A 14,726-nucleotide genomic window follows, 5' to 3' on the forward strand; every position below is an offset into this window, starting at 1 on the left:
ACTCTGCCGTCAGGTGCTTTGGAGGATAGCTTGACTCCCTGTTATTTGTGTCAACCCCTCAAATATTGGAACGTGGCTATCATCTCACTCATGCCCTCGTCACCTCTCGTCTGGACTATTGTAACGGTCTCTACATGGGGCTCCCCTTGAGGTGCACTCGGAGGCTCCAACTGGCGCAGAGTGCGGCCGCGCGGGTGGTTATGGGAGCAACGTGGAGTTCCCATGTAACACCTCTCCTGCGCGAGCTGCACTGGCTCCCGGTGGTCTTCCGAGTGCGCTTCAAGGTTCTGGTTATCACCTTTAAAGCGCTCCATGGCTTAGGACCTGGTTATCTACGGGACCGCCAGCTACCACCAGTAGCCTCCCACCGGCCAGTACGCTCCCATAGAGAGGGGCTCCTCCGGGTGCCGTCGGCCAAACAATATCGACTGGCGGCCCCTAGGGGGAGAGCCTTCTCTGTGGGGGCACCTACGATCTGGAACGAGCTCCCCCCGGAGATATGGAGGATCCCGGATCTGCGCACCTTCTGTCACGCGCTTAAGACTTCTTTATTTCATCAAGCTGGCCTGGCCTAAATCTTCTCCCCTTTTAAATATAAATTTTAAATATAAATTTTAATTTGTTTTAAATTATGGGGTATTTTAAATTCAGCCAAATTATTTAATTCGTTTTTAATCTATTTTAAATTTTTTATATTTATGTGTTTTATCTTGTGGCTGTTCACCGCCCTGAGTCCTTCGGGAGAAGGGCGGTATAGAAATTTAATAAAATAAATAAATAAATAAATAAATAAATAAATAAATAAATAAATAAATAAATAAATCTCACCCCTAGTCCTTCTTTTCATTAAACTAGACATGCCCAGTTCCTGCAACCGTTCTAGCTTCCAGTGTCCTAATCATCTTTGTTGTTCTTCTCTGTACTCTTTTCTAGAGCAAGGAAGTGGTCAAATGAAATTGGTCAAACTCAATTTCATCGAGAGCCACATCAGGGTTGTGCTTGACCTCGGGCAGCTGGATGTGTGTGGCCAGGTTGGGCATGGCCAGCTCGACGTCATTCGTGTGGGGGGGTTCCTGTGGCGGGTCGAGCGCTCTGCCAGCAAAAACGGGCTCCCAAGCTCCGTTTTTGGCTGCGACGGCATCCTGCAATCGTCTGCTAGCACAAAGGAAGGTCGGGGGGGGGCTGCACGCGGCCTTCGCACGCTCCATTTTCACTGGCAGAGGCACCGCGAGGCAGTCCTTTGCTGTTTCTAGGGAGGCCCAATGGGCCAGATCTAAGCACCCCACGCGGCCTTGAGTTTGACAGCCTGTTCTAAAGTCTAAACATTTTTTTTTTTTTAATATTGTAGTGACTAAAACTGGATGCAGTATTCCAAGTGTGGTCTTACTAAGGCAAGGTAAGTATTTTGCAAGCAAAAAACAGCAGCAATCCACTTCTTATAGAATGGGAGCTACACGCTGAATTCTTCCACTAATTTCCTCTAGAGAATTAGGAAAATCACCTTGGCAGAAATATAGAAGAATTATAGCTAAAAAGGACAGAAAAAATATTTTATGTCCTGGGGAATTAGATAATATTTGGAAGTGCCTCCCTAGTTCGCTGAAGCATCAGAACAACAGGGGATAAAGCACAATCAGTTTTGCGAGATATTCTTTTTATAGCTCATCTCAATAATGGAATTTTTTTTTAGCCTTCTTGCAGGATCGACTTTCTGTTATTTGGCCTACCTGGGAGGGGTGACACCCCCAACAGCTCTGCTAAACTTACAACCCAATCTTTTTTTTTTGCCAAACTAGCGGATAACGCTTAAAAATAATACAAATAAATCCATCCAGTTTCCAGAGAGCTTCTGATTTACTTCCTTTTTTAAAATTCCAGATCAATTTTGAAAACAGAGGGGAAGAAAGAGATTCCCTGTTTCTATTCAGCCGTTATTTTTCTGGAATTTCTGGAGATGCAGGCCGCCATGTTTTCCTGGATTTCTTGAAATGTCTTGCCGTTTGTTTCCGGGACTACCCGGAAAATGTAAATAAAGGCGAGGATCATAAAAGGCCAGTAAAGGAGCAAGTAGTAGGTCTCAAGGTAGGACTAGAGACGGAAACAAAAATTAAGAAATATTGTGATCAAACTTGGCAGGCCCACAAGTCACACAGAATTCCGCGGGAAGGTCACCTCTGTACTGAAAAACAAAAAAAATCCCCACATAAACATTTTCTTAATGTATTTTATTTACTTTTTAAACTTCCAAAGGGTTTACAGGGTCCCTTACCTTAGTCAGAAGAAACAGCAAAGCTGAGAAAAAATGGATACTCCAACTGACGAATCCTGCAATCGCATACGCGGAGGCTCGGGATGACTGGAGGAACAATTCACCGATAATCACGGGAATAATGGAAGCTGGATGGAGAGAAGAGGGCAGGCCTTGTAATTTATTTTTTTTTAAAGCAACAACCGCAAAAACTTCATTTGGTTTTTCTCCACCTGCGAAGACTCCGTATCCCATCTGATCACAAACCTGGTCCCATTATGTAGCCCACGAAGAAGAGGAAAACCAGAATAATGCCGAGGATGGCCAGCTCAGGTCTCTCTTTCTGTGAGGAAGAAGGAAGCGCCTGTGGGGTGACCATCAAAGTAGTAACCTTTCCTCCCCTCTCCCAACTTCACATCTTCAACCAACCTCCTATTTTTCATAGAGTTTGGGAACCCCATCTATAGAAAACTAGCATGAAGTCTATGAAATGGACGGATTGACGAAATTGACGGATTGATGAAATTGACGGATTGATAAAATTGACCGATTGGTAAAATTGACCGACTACAATGAAATTAAAAGATGGGTGCAATTGACCAACTGAATGAAACTGACGGATTGACGAAATTGTCGGATTGATAAAATTGACGGTTTGGTAAAATTGACCGACTACAATGAAATTGAAAGATGGGTGCAATTGACTAACTGAATGAAATTGACGGATTGGTGAAATTGATGGATTGGTGAAATTGATGGACGGGTGCAATGAACCAACTGGATGAAATTTAAGGGTTAGTGAAATTCACCAGCTAGATGAAATTCACAGATTGGTGAAATTGACCAACAGGACAAAATTCACGGATTGGTGCAATTGACCAATGAGATGAAATTGACGAATTGATGAAATTAAACAACTGGATAAAATTCACCAGATCCAATTTTAACTGGCTGGGAATGTTTGTGTGTGAGAAGAAGCACAAGGAGGTTAACAGGAGGGGCACTCACGTTGCCCTGGTGCAAAAAGCAGGAACGTAACCCACCTGAAGAATGAAGACTATGCCAATACTTGAGATGATACAAATCAAAAAGCCACTCAAAAGGAGAAATCTCCGCCCCAAGGAGTCAATGGTGCAGATCTAGAAAAAAAAGCAGAGGATTGACACATCTGGAAGTTGGAGAAAAACTCCTGAGAAGACCATGGACAGCCAAGAACACAAACCAATGCATCATCAAACAAAGGAGCCCACAATTTTTCATCGAGGCTAAAATAATCCCGGACTTCGCTTTTGCTATCGTGTTTTCGCTGATTTGAACTGCTCCCTGCTTGTTCTATTGCTTTGGGCTACATCACCCTGCGTCGGTGGGTGCAGCTGAGAACACAAACAAGCCAGTAATCAAGTGGGGATACGAGGTGGCTTACTGTTCTGCCCCAGCTCCGGATTCCCGAGGATATAGACACACACCAACGGTCCTTAACAAATTTATTAAGTAGCAAGAATAAACCAAAGTCCGGCAAAGGTTGGCAACCAGCCCAGAAAGCAAGATAAGACTTTTCCAAAAATGCTCTGTTGATAATTGCAAGTTGTTTCTAGCAAGAAATTTACTAATGGCGTGTGACTTAAATAGGCTAAGGGAGTGGCCAATTATCCTCAAGCCTTACTCTCGAGGAGACCTCCTCCTCCTGAGTAGCCACTCCTGCCTTTTGGCAGCCCTGCGTGCTCGAGCATTGAGGAGAGGCTCCTCCACTTCACTCTCTCCACTTGAAGGAGCCTCTGGAGGTTCTGAAGGCCGTGGCTGAGTCTCTGCCTCTGGCACCACATCCTCTTCGGCCTCCTCGCTGTCTGACGTGAGTGCCAGCTGCGCAGGCTGCTGGCGTGATACCACACCAGCCTCCTTGTCATCAGGATCAGCCACAATCTGCGCAGGCCGCTGGCAGGCCACAACACTTACGGTTGTTAGAAGCATCAGCTGGATGACCACACTTCCTACTAATGGAAGGAGCCTCATAGTTTTGTCAGACAGTTTTAAAGTTCTATAGTTCTGCTTGGCGAAAATTATAACCTGCAATCAAAGACAAAAGAGATGCAGATGGAGGGACACATAGGTTTTGGGTCAGGCTCCAAAAACCGCTGTTGCAATTCTTCTAACTACTGTAGATTCATCACTTGCAGACAGAATCTTGCCAAACTAAAGCACCATAAAGCTTAGACTCCAGGAGCTATTAAGGAGGAACCGTCCTCACCCTATTCCTCTCACACCAACTATCTCAACTGCGTTATCTCTTGCTTATCAGAAATGCAGCTCCTCCCTCCTGGGAATCCAGACTCCATTCCATCGAACTTTGTCCTTTTGTAAATTGTAACAGCTGCATCTCCACCTTCTGTTGTCCTGCAACCCAGGAAGAGTCTGGATGTGAATCCAGAAACTTTGTTCCTTGCTACAAGCCAGCAACTCGGCACTTTGAGGACGACCGAGACTCCAAATTTAAACCCTGGAAAAGCACATCCTTTCTATGCGAGGTTGCTCAGGGAAGTCACTAACCGCATTTGTTTGCATAAATCGACTTCCGACGATCAAGACCACGACGACGATGACATGCCACCGGAGGCTGCGGAAGCGAAAAAGTTTCGACACTGTCATGTTTTTCTGGCTGCTTTCGGCAAGGTGTTCCTGACGAAGTTCTTCCATCTCCTCCTCTACGTCTTCTTCCCCTCTCAGTTTCTTCAAGACTAAAGGAGGAGGAAGAGGAGGGAAAGACAAGAATATCTACATTTGGAAGGAGCCACCAAGCCCTGCAGATCTGAAGGGCAGAAACTGGGCTACAGGCTTGATCCTTTGGCCCAGACGAGCAGCTCGTAAAGCCGTAACACCAGACTCAAAAAAACAAAAAAACAAAAACAAAAACAAAACAAAAACAAAAACAAAAAAACTCGCGTACCTTCTCTTGCTTTCTCTTCATCATTCCTCTGCAAGTACAGAAACCTTGGACTTTCCGGAGAACGCACCAAAAATATACTATTAATTGTAGCAAATATGGCTATAACGCCCATTAATAATGAGTAATCTGTGAGGGAGGGAGGGAGGGAGGGAGGGAGGGAGGGAGGGAGGGAGGGACGAAGAGACAGAGAATGTTAGGAAGTTGCTGGCCGCAATCTAGGTTTTAAAAGTAATTTCTCTTTTCTACTTCCTCTTCTCTTGCTTTCATCCTTCTGCTCTGGGACAATGGAAAGATACCCTCCCTGGCTTAACGTGACCTAAAGTTTGCAGCAAGGATGGAGGTGAAAATACTTACTTTCTTCGTTTCCCCAGATTTGGGGGTTGGTTAAGATTTGAACCAGAAGGTATCCCCAAGTGAAGAAGAGGAGCAAAGTGTTCACCAAGGCTCCCCTGAGATTCAAGGAAGAGATTTCAAGGATGTAGAGAGAGAAAGAGTAACTAAATGTTCCTGTGGAATGAATTAAACATTGCATTATGATCACAGTTTGCATTCTAGTGAGTGCAGATTCTAGGAGTATTTGCGGTGCGCGGCTGGCCCTGAGATTATAACACAGGGAACACTGGAACATTGGACAGTGCTGTGCTGTCCAATGCAGTGGTGGGTTACTACAGGTTTGCCCCGGTAGCGGCGGCAATGGGAGGCTCCACCCACCTGCCTGGACGTCATCACAGATGGTCTGTGCATGCGCAGAAGCGATGCGCCCACACAGAGCAAAGTAGCGAATGTAAGTGGAACCCATCCCTGGTCTAATGCAATCTTCACTTGTTACTGCCTGACACTCTGGTTTGGGCTGATACCTTGAAGCTGATCCCAGAGCCAAGAAATTAGAGCAGTGATGTCAAACACAAGGCCTGCAGGCCGGATCCAGCCCACGATGTGGTTTCTAGGGCCGTCCTAGAAAATGTAAGGGGCCGGCCGGCGTCGCTTCGGCCTGGGGTACCCAATGCAAAGAGGTGGGCCAGTGTGGCTTCGGCCCACTCTACCCAACGGAAAGAGGAAACATGCGAGCAGTTTGGAGAATGGCGTCAAGCTGGCCACGCCCACCCAGTCAGCCACGCCCAGTGAGTGGCATCAATCTGGTGACGCTGAAGGGGAGAAAGAGTTAGGTTGCAGAAATCTTGGCAACTGGCTACAGGAAGTCCTTGACTTACGACCACGACGGAGCCCAAAATTTCTGTTGTTAAGTGAAATGTTTGTTAAGTGAGGTTTGCCCCCTTTTACGACCTTTCTCGCCGCAGTTATTAAGTGAATCGCTTCAGTTGTTAAAGTTAGTCACAGGGTGGTTAAGTGAATCTGGCGTCCCCATTGATTTTGCTGGCCCAAAGGTCGCATGAGGGGATCATATGACCCCGGGACACTGCAACAGTCATAAATATGAGTCAGTGGCCAAGGGTCCAAATTCTGATCTCACGAGCATGCTTCAATACTCATGAATGTCAAAATGGTCACAAGTCACCTTTTTCAATGCTGTTGTAACTTTAAATGGTCACTAAACCAACTGTTGTAAGTCAAGGGCTACTTGTATAATTTCCTTATACATCCAAATTATTTCTGCATTCATTAGGGAGATTTCTTCCTGATGGATTCACTGCCCTGTTTTTCTTGCTAACGGAAGTAATAACTGCATATTCTATGCTCAGAATATTTGCAAAGGACCATCCTGATTCCTAGGCTCCAAGAAATCCACTGTCAGGCTTCTCCCGACTTGAGCCTTTAGGAAAGAAAGACCCTCAACTCCAGTTCTGAAGTGACAAGATTATTTTTACTAAAGCCAAGCGGTTACAGCATGAACAAAGCTGGATCGCAATATTCCTGCACAAAGCCTCCGATTTTTCCTCTTCCCTGACCCTCCCCACTTGACCAGTCCATCAGTGTCCAATGATATTCAGACTAGATGTTTTGGGAACGGCTTTGAGGTTTGGCGCCTCTTTGGTGGAGTTTCACATTCCATTCTCACAGCTCTGTCCTTGATTGGTCCGTCTGCTCCAGACTGACAGCTTTGGTTCCTGTAACCCTGTCATTCCCCCCCCTCCTACCTCCCCAATCCTACTCTTTATTTCTCCAATCCGTAACTCCGAAATTAAGGAACATTTAATGCAAAGGCGGAGTTCAGCCCTTTTATTTGGGGGCTTAAAATAAAGCGGTCAAGGACTCACCTGTTGCTATTCCTACAAAAAATCGAGCAAAGAAGCTGAATTCAAAGCGGTGGATTATTCTATCAAAACACAAGATGGCGGATGAAAAGAAACTAATCCCGTTGCTAATTAAGATGGCAGATTTTCTGAAAAGACACAGAAAGAGACACATTCCTTGTGTGTCCAATCACACTTGGCCAGAGAGAGAGAGAGAGAGAGAGACAGAGAGACAGAGAGATAGAGAGAGAGAGACAGAGAGAGAGAGAGACAGAGAGAGAGACAGAGACAGAGAGATACCTGTTTCCCACAAAAAACACTGGGAGCCACAAAAGCTGGGTAGGCGTGGCTGGTGTGTGTGTCATGTGACTGAGTGGGAGTGAGTGACGTTGAGTTGGCCACACCCACCCAGCTTTTGTGGCTCCCGGTGTTTTCTTTTCTGTGGGAAAAGGGTCCAAATGGCTCTTTGAGTGTTTAAGGTTGCAGACCCCTGGGATAGGTTGAGCAGGGGGTCGAACTAGAAAACCTGCAAGGTCTCTTCCAGCTCTGTCATTCTGTCATTTATTAAATATTTAATTTAAACACAGCTCCTGTTAATCTTGGTTAATTTAAAACTTTGGTTCTCTTTTCAGTGGACCAAATTCTGTTCTCTGGGGATTAGGAGCTAAGTGGGTACTCAGAAAAGGGCTTCACTTTATACGGCAATGTATGGCACCAATGCCAACAGAAACACCCGAAATTTGGTACTTTATTGTATATCCACCGCTCAGAAATTCTGCCTACTATACCTGCCATATCTGTCTGCCAGATAGCCCCAAAGAAGCACTCCAAAAAGGCCTCCGAGCGGAACGAAAATGGGGAGTAATAGTAAGAACTTGAAACGCACGGGGTCTTTCTCGATTTCGGTGTTCTGAGGAATCATAAACTGCATCTTTACCTTAAAAACATAAAATTGTAAAACCGCATCAAGCACACGTAACTGTGCTGCACTTCCTTCCCGGCTGCCCCCCCCCTCCACCTCACCTAACAACCCTGCGAGGTAGGCTGGCTAAGATGACAGTCCCTAAGGAAAATCCAGGTCCTGAGTTACCCTTTGAAGGAATCTGGAGCAGAGATGCTAAAGAAATTTATTTATTTATTTATTTTGGAAACTTTGGGAGATTTCCTCCTGTTTGCCCCTCCAATGTGTTTGACCGTCAGCCATTACGGTGAGCAGGTGAAATCTGCCGAATGGAAAACCACACTGGGGGTTTTTTCCTTGAAGGAAAACAAACCATGGTTTCCTCAAAGCTGCTTTTTTTTTTTCAAGAAGCAACTGGACTTCCTGGTTTTTCTTTGAAGACGTTTCTCTTCTCATCCAAGAAGCTTCTTCAGCTCTGACTGGATGATGGGGAATAATGGAAGGATTTAGGTCCCTTGCAGACCGCTAGTCATTTGCATCCTTCTAGAAAGCCGTTGAGGCCTCTTGGAGGTTGATCTGTGTCCTCAGTGGTGCAAATGGGGGTGGAGCCTTCCTGGACCTGCTGAAAAGACTGTGTCGTAGACTGAAGATAGATGATGTCATATCCTTCCCTCTCTGTTGACGGAGAACTGTTCAATTTTGATGGTTCCTTGGACCCAGGGGTAAAATCCAAATTTTTTCCTTACCGGTTCTGTGGGCGTGGCTTGGTGGGCGTGTCAGGGGAAGGATACTGCAAAATCCCCATTCCCTCCCCACTCCTGGGGGAAGGATATTGCAAAATCTCCATTCCCGCCCCACTCTGGGGCCAGCCGGAGGTGGTATTTGCCGGTTCTCCGAACTACTCAAAATTTCCGCTGCCGGTTCTCCAGAACCTGTCAGAACCTGCTGGATTTCACCCCTGCTTTGACGCCTCTGGTGGTCCTCTCTGTCCAAAATGTGCTGTCTTCAAAAGAGTGGCTTTTGTCTTTTTAATGCAGATCGACAAGGGAGGAGAGGGATGGGAAGGGAAAGGAAGGGAAGGGGAAGGGGAAAAAGGAAGGGGGGGAAATGGAGGGGAGAGGACAGGGCAGGCAATACTATTTTGAAAACCCGATGGGGAGGGATAAGCCAGCATCCGTGTGCCATGAAAGACACTAGGCCCGTGATGGCGAACCTATGGCACGGGTGCCACAGGTGGCACGCGGAGCCATATTGGTGGGCACACCAGTGTTGCCCTAGCTCAGCTCCAGTGCGCACCAGCCAACTGATTTTCAGGCCTTCCGGTCCCACCGGAAGTCGGGAAACTGGCTGTTTCCGGCCTCCGGGGAGATGGGGAAAGCTGTTTTTGCCCTCCCCAGGCTCCTAGAAAGCCTCTGGAGCCTGGGGAGGGGGGGAAAACGGGCCTACTGGGCCTACTGTGCCATTGCGTGCCAAACGCAGGGGGAAGTGTTGGGGGGGTCATGTGCGCATGCACGGGAGGGCAGGGCGCATTGAATTATGGATGTGGGCACCCGCACCCACGATCCCCCACGCGACCCCCACTTTTGGCACGCGACGGCAAAAAGGTTAGCCATCACTGCACTAGGCCCACACAGAGCAAATTCAGCAACCCGAACAAGTTGTGTGAATCACTGCCAAGTCCCAACCCAAGACCACCCAACGGCACTCAGCAGGGCTCACTTACCACAATGGGATTGGTGATGAGATAGGACATGTATCCATACTGGAAAGCCCCAAAACTGGACCCCACTACTGAGAGAAAGAGTGGACCGGTCAGTTTCTATGAGAAAGTGCAGGAGGAGGAAAACAACAACACAATTCCTTCAGTGGAAAGGACAAAAACCAACACAACACATCTAAGACCTCCCCTCTCCTTTCCCCCTTCCACTTTCTGCCTTAGATGGGAAGAAGGCCGATCTTCTGCATGGGCTTTTCTGTTAGGAGAAACCAGTGGTGGGATTCAAATAATTTAACAACCGGTTCTCTGCCCTAATGACCAGCTGGGTAGGCGTGGCTCAGTGGTCATGTGACCATGTGGGCGTGACCGACTCAACGTCACTCGTGCGACTGACGATAAGCGCACGATAAGCGCTTCGCCTTAGCTGTTACAATGTAATAAGGGTTAACCCAAGAGGCAGTTTCTGTAAGCAGGGCAATAAAGATTAGGCTACAGACAACGCCAGAATGTTTCCTTCCTGTCTTCCTTACAGGATTAGCCCTGTAAAGTGGGAAAAAAACAAAAGGAGATTTCTTCCAACAACCGGTTCTCCGAACTGCTTAGAAATAGGTGCAAACTGGCTGAATCCCACCACTGCGGGAAACTAATGATTTTCCCCAAGTTAGTTTGGACCCCATGCATCTCCTGGTGGTGTCTCATCCACAAACAAGCCAGCTGAGCTTTAGGAGATTCCAAAGATTGCCTAGGCCCTGCCATTTAAAAATAAATAAATAAATACAGTTGAGAGCTGATCCTTTTCAGAAATCCTTTATAATTTCTCTGCCCTGCCTTGCCCTAAAGCTTAGAAATAACCACCGATCAAGATAAACCGCAATTCAAGCAGCCCTCCAAACTCACATCATCTTGGATTGTGGGTTCCGATTCCTCTTTGTCCTCCATCCTTCCGGGGAGATGAAGGAAAACCCCTGATCGGACAAAAACAAAACAAAAAAGCAAAAAAGTCCGTGCCTTTGTTCATTCTTCCACCATATTTACAAACCATTCTCTGCCACAAATTCAGTCAGAGAACCTCCACAAACTGCTCTCCCTGGTGACTCCTGTCCACTTCCAAGATAGACTGCGGCGGATCAGGGAGGCTCCATAGCTTTTCTCAAAGAGGAAAGGTTTCTCAAAGAAACCTAAAAAAGTTTCTCCCCATCTTTTCTTTTGAACGTTGGCTTGAGAGCTTCCTGTTCAATTCCTAATTGTTGTAATAAATCCCCCCAAAAATTGGCTGGCACCCTCCCTGACCCTCCACTGCTCCTCTGGAGTCTTCCAGATTTTGGATTTTAAGGGTAGAAAAAATGTTGTTTTTTTAAAAAAGCCAACTTACTGTCTTGGAGTAAAAAGGAGAAAAACCACAGCTGTCTTTTCCTTAGAAGGGAAAATGCTGGAGCAGCAGCAAGAGCCAATCAGGGAAAGGAGGCGGGAACATTCCGGGAAAAGCAGAATGGCAGTTAGGCGGCTGTTTTGCATAAATTTACATGCAGGGGGTTCCACCTTCAGGGGTTGAAATTCCTGTTGCTAAGCGAGACTTTTGTTAAGTGAAGTTTGCGCCAATTTGCGACCTTTCTTGCTACAGTTGTTAAGTGAATCGCTACAGTTGAATAAGTTAGTCCCACGGTTGTTAAGTGAATCTGACTTCCCCATTGACTTTGTTTGTCAGAAGGTTGCAAAAGGGGAACACATGACTCCACAACTAGGGGCTAGCCTGAGGGAGAGCAGGGGAGAGGAGAGGCTTCTATGGGGCTAGCCTGAGGGAGAGAAGGGAGATAGGATAGGAGAAGCTTCTATGGGGCTAGCCTGAGGGAGAGAAGGGGATAGGATAGGAGAGGCTTCTATGGGGCTAGCCTGAGGGAGAGAAGGGGATAGGATAGGAGAGGCTTCTATGGGGCTAGCCTGAGGGAGAGAAGGGGATAGGATAGGAGAGGCTTCTATGGGGCTAGCCTGAGGGAGAGAAGGGAGATAGGATAGGAGAGGCTTCTATGGGGCTAGCCTGAGGGAGAGAAGGGAGATAGGATAGGAGAGGCTTCTATGGGGCTAGCCTGAGGGAGAGAAGGAAGATAGGAGAGGAGAGGCTTCTATGGGGCTAGCCTGAGGGAGAGAAGGGGATAGGATAGGAGAGGCTTCTATGGGGCTAGCTGAGGGAGAGAAGGCGGATGGGATAGGAGAGGCTTCTGTGAGGCTAGCCTGAGGGAGAGAAGGGAGATGGGATAGGAGAGCTTTAATTTTATGCGGGATTTCTTCCTTGGCCAAATAAATTTTAATATTACTTTAATTCTTCAAAAAAAGAAATTCCCTAATTTTATCGGTACAGTTTGGAGGAGAAACAAGATTTTAGGTAATATATTCATTTTAATTGTGGCAGTTCTTCCAATTAGTGATTTAGTTGTATTTTCGCCCAATTGTCCAAATCTTTTTGTATTTGTTGTACTAATTTATTATAATTGTCCTCTTTTATAGTAGAGCATTTCGCCATCAACCAAATTCCAAGATATTTCGCTTTCTTAGCTGTCTGAATCCCCAATTTCTCCTCCAATTCCTCTTTCTGACTAGTGGTAAAATTCTTTGTTAGTATCTTTGTTTTGTCTTTATTTATTTTAAGCCCTGCTACTTTGCCGAATTCTTCTATTGCTTGTATTAGTGTAATTCCTGTCTCTAATGGATCTGAATAAGAGGGGGGATAGAGGGCATCCCTGTCTTACCCCTTTAGTTATATTAAACTTGTCTGTTGTTTCTCCGTTTAGTATTATTTTTGCTGTTTGGGTGGAATATATCGCCCTAATCATCCCTATAATTTTTTCTACAAAATTAATAATATTTAGTTGATTAATGAAGAATTTCCAGTTTAAGTTATCGAATGCTTTTTCTGTATCCACAAATATCACTGCCACTTGTTTCTCCGGATGGGCCTCTTAATATTCCAACACATTCATTATCATCCTTGTATTATTTCTTAGGTGCCTTTTTGGCAAGAATCCATTTTGATCAGAATGGAAGATTTCATTCAGTATTTTTTTAACTCTTTCCGCAATTACTGTGACAAATATTTTGTAATCGGCATTTAATAACGAGGTTGGCCTGTAGTTTTTAATTTGCTGATTATCTGTATTCTCTTTTGGTATAAGCGAAATAAATGCCTCTGTCCATGAGTTTGGTAGTCTTACTTGTTATAGTGCTTCATTATACAAGTCCAACATAACTATCTCCAATGGCTTTAAATTAAATCTCTCCCTAGCCTGAGGGAGAGAAGGGGGATGGGATAGGAGAGGCTTCTGTGAGGCTAGCCTGAGGGAGAGAAGAGGGATGGGATAGGAGAGGCTTCTGTGGGGCTAGCCTGAGGGAGAGAAGGGGGATGAGATAGGAAAGGCTTCTGTGGGGCTAGCCTGAGGGAGAGAAGGGGAACGAGATAGGAGAGGCTTCTGTGAGGCTAACCTGAGGGAGAGAAGGGGGATGGAATAGGAGAGGCTTCTGTGAGGCTAGCCTGAGGGAGAGAAGGCGGATGGGATAGGAGAGGCTTCTGTGAGGCTAGCCTGAGGGAGAGAAGGCGGATGGGATAGGAGAGGCTTCTGTGAGGCTAGCCTGAGGGAGAGAAGGCGGATGGGATAGGAGAGGCTTCTGTGGGGCTAGCCTGAGGGAGAAAAGGAGATAGGAGAGAAAAGGCTTCTGGTGGGCAAGCAGAGGAATCCACGAAGGAACAGACATGGTGGAAGGGGAGCTCAGCAGGCAATTCAAGAGAGGGAGTGAGGAGAAGGAGAGAAGAGAGGGGGGAGAGGGAGAGGGAGAGAGAAAGGAAGAAGAACCGACCAGTCACCTGAATACCATCTCATCATGTGACCCCCTGGCTGGGAAAAGACTGACCATCACCTCACCACGTGACCTGCCTACCGAGAGAAGACTGACCACCACGACACTACATGACCCAGGCCAATAGAGGTGCCTGAGTGAGGGACCAGTATGGACCGGCCAAGAGAACCCCAGACTCCAGCGGCCCTTACGGGGGAGCACTACATCTGTTTCTCACGTCCTCACAAGGAGGCCGATATAACGGATGACCAAATTTCAAATTCTGAGGGCTGATCTGTCACTCCATTTTCTATTCTTTTCCTTTCCCTTTGTTTTATTTTCTTGTATCTTGTATTATTTTCGTTTTGTTTTGACATTTGGCCTCCTGTATCACATTTCTCTACCCTTTTGCTCCTGCATTGAAACCTGGCAAGTATTTACAGCAAGGCAATGCAGAACAAAATGTCAGGTCTGCTCGGCGCCTCACAGGCGTACTACCATCAAAGGCTAGAGGGTTGCGGGCTAGGATAAATGGGTAATAAAGATGTGTGTATGTACATGTTGGGAAATAGGAAGGAGGGAACAACAAGTGATAAAGAGCAGAGAAGCTTGGAACTGGTTTGCATCAGAATCCAAGGTCAGGCACCCTGAGAAAGAAAGTGGATTACCACAAAACTTCTCAGAGTCCTCAAAACACTTCAGTGAGCTTTGATTGTCTGAAGATGGACTGGTTATAGGGGAGGACTGGGATGTGGGGAAACCTTTCTGTATCTTTTGAGCGCAGGAAACCCAGATCTAGCCTGACTTTACTGCAGCTAACATCTTTTTAGTAAAAGACCTTTTGCTTCCATCAAATGGAATCGAGGGTCTCTCTTTCCTAAGGGATCAGATTGGGGCAGGTC

The 14,726-nt window shown here is 46.3% G+C and overlaps 1 protein-coding gene across 1 annotated transcript; it reads right to left on the bottom strand.

Annotated features, from left to right (window-relative positions):
* Positions 1 to 1,920: 1,920 nt before the first annotated feature.
* Positions 1,921 to 11,041, bottom strand: LOC139326114 (solute carrier family 2, facilitated glucose transporter member 5-like). The gene is given in 13 exon segments (XM_070956240.1): positions 1,921 to 2,088; positions 2,270 to 2,397; positions 2,516 to 2,587; positions 3,288 to 3,387; positions 4,202 to 4,312; positions 4,793 to 4,980; positions 5,190 to 5,315; positions 5,544 to 5,696; positions 7,406 to 7,530; positions 8,170 to 8,318; positions 10,006 to 10,101; positions 10,897 to 10,981; positions 10,983 to 11,041. Coding segments are annotated over 13 exon segments (1,560 nt in total).
* Positions 11,042 to 14,726: the final 3,685 nt, after the last annotated feature.

This window comes from Pituophis catenifer, unplaced genomic scaffold (assembly GCF_029215685.1).
Source record: "Pituophis catenifer annectens isolate HBS135680 unplaced genomic scaffold, rPitCat1.0.hap2 SCAF_18, whole genome shotgun sequence".
Lineage (NCBI taxonomy): Eukaryota > Metazoa > Chordata > Lepidosauria > Squamata > Colubridae > Pituophis > Pituophis catenifer.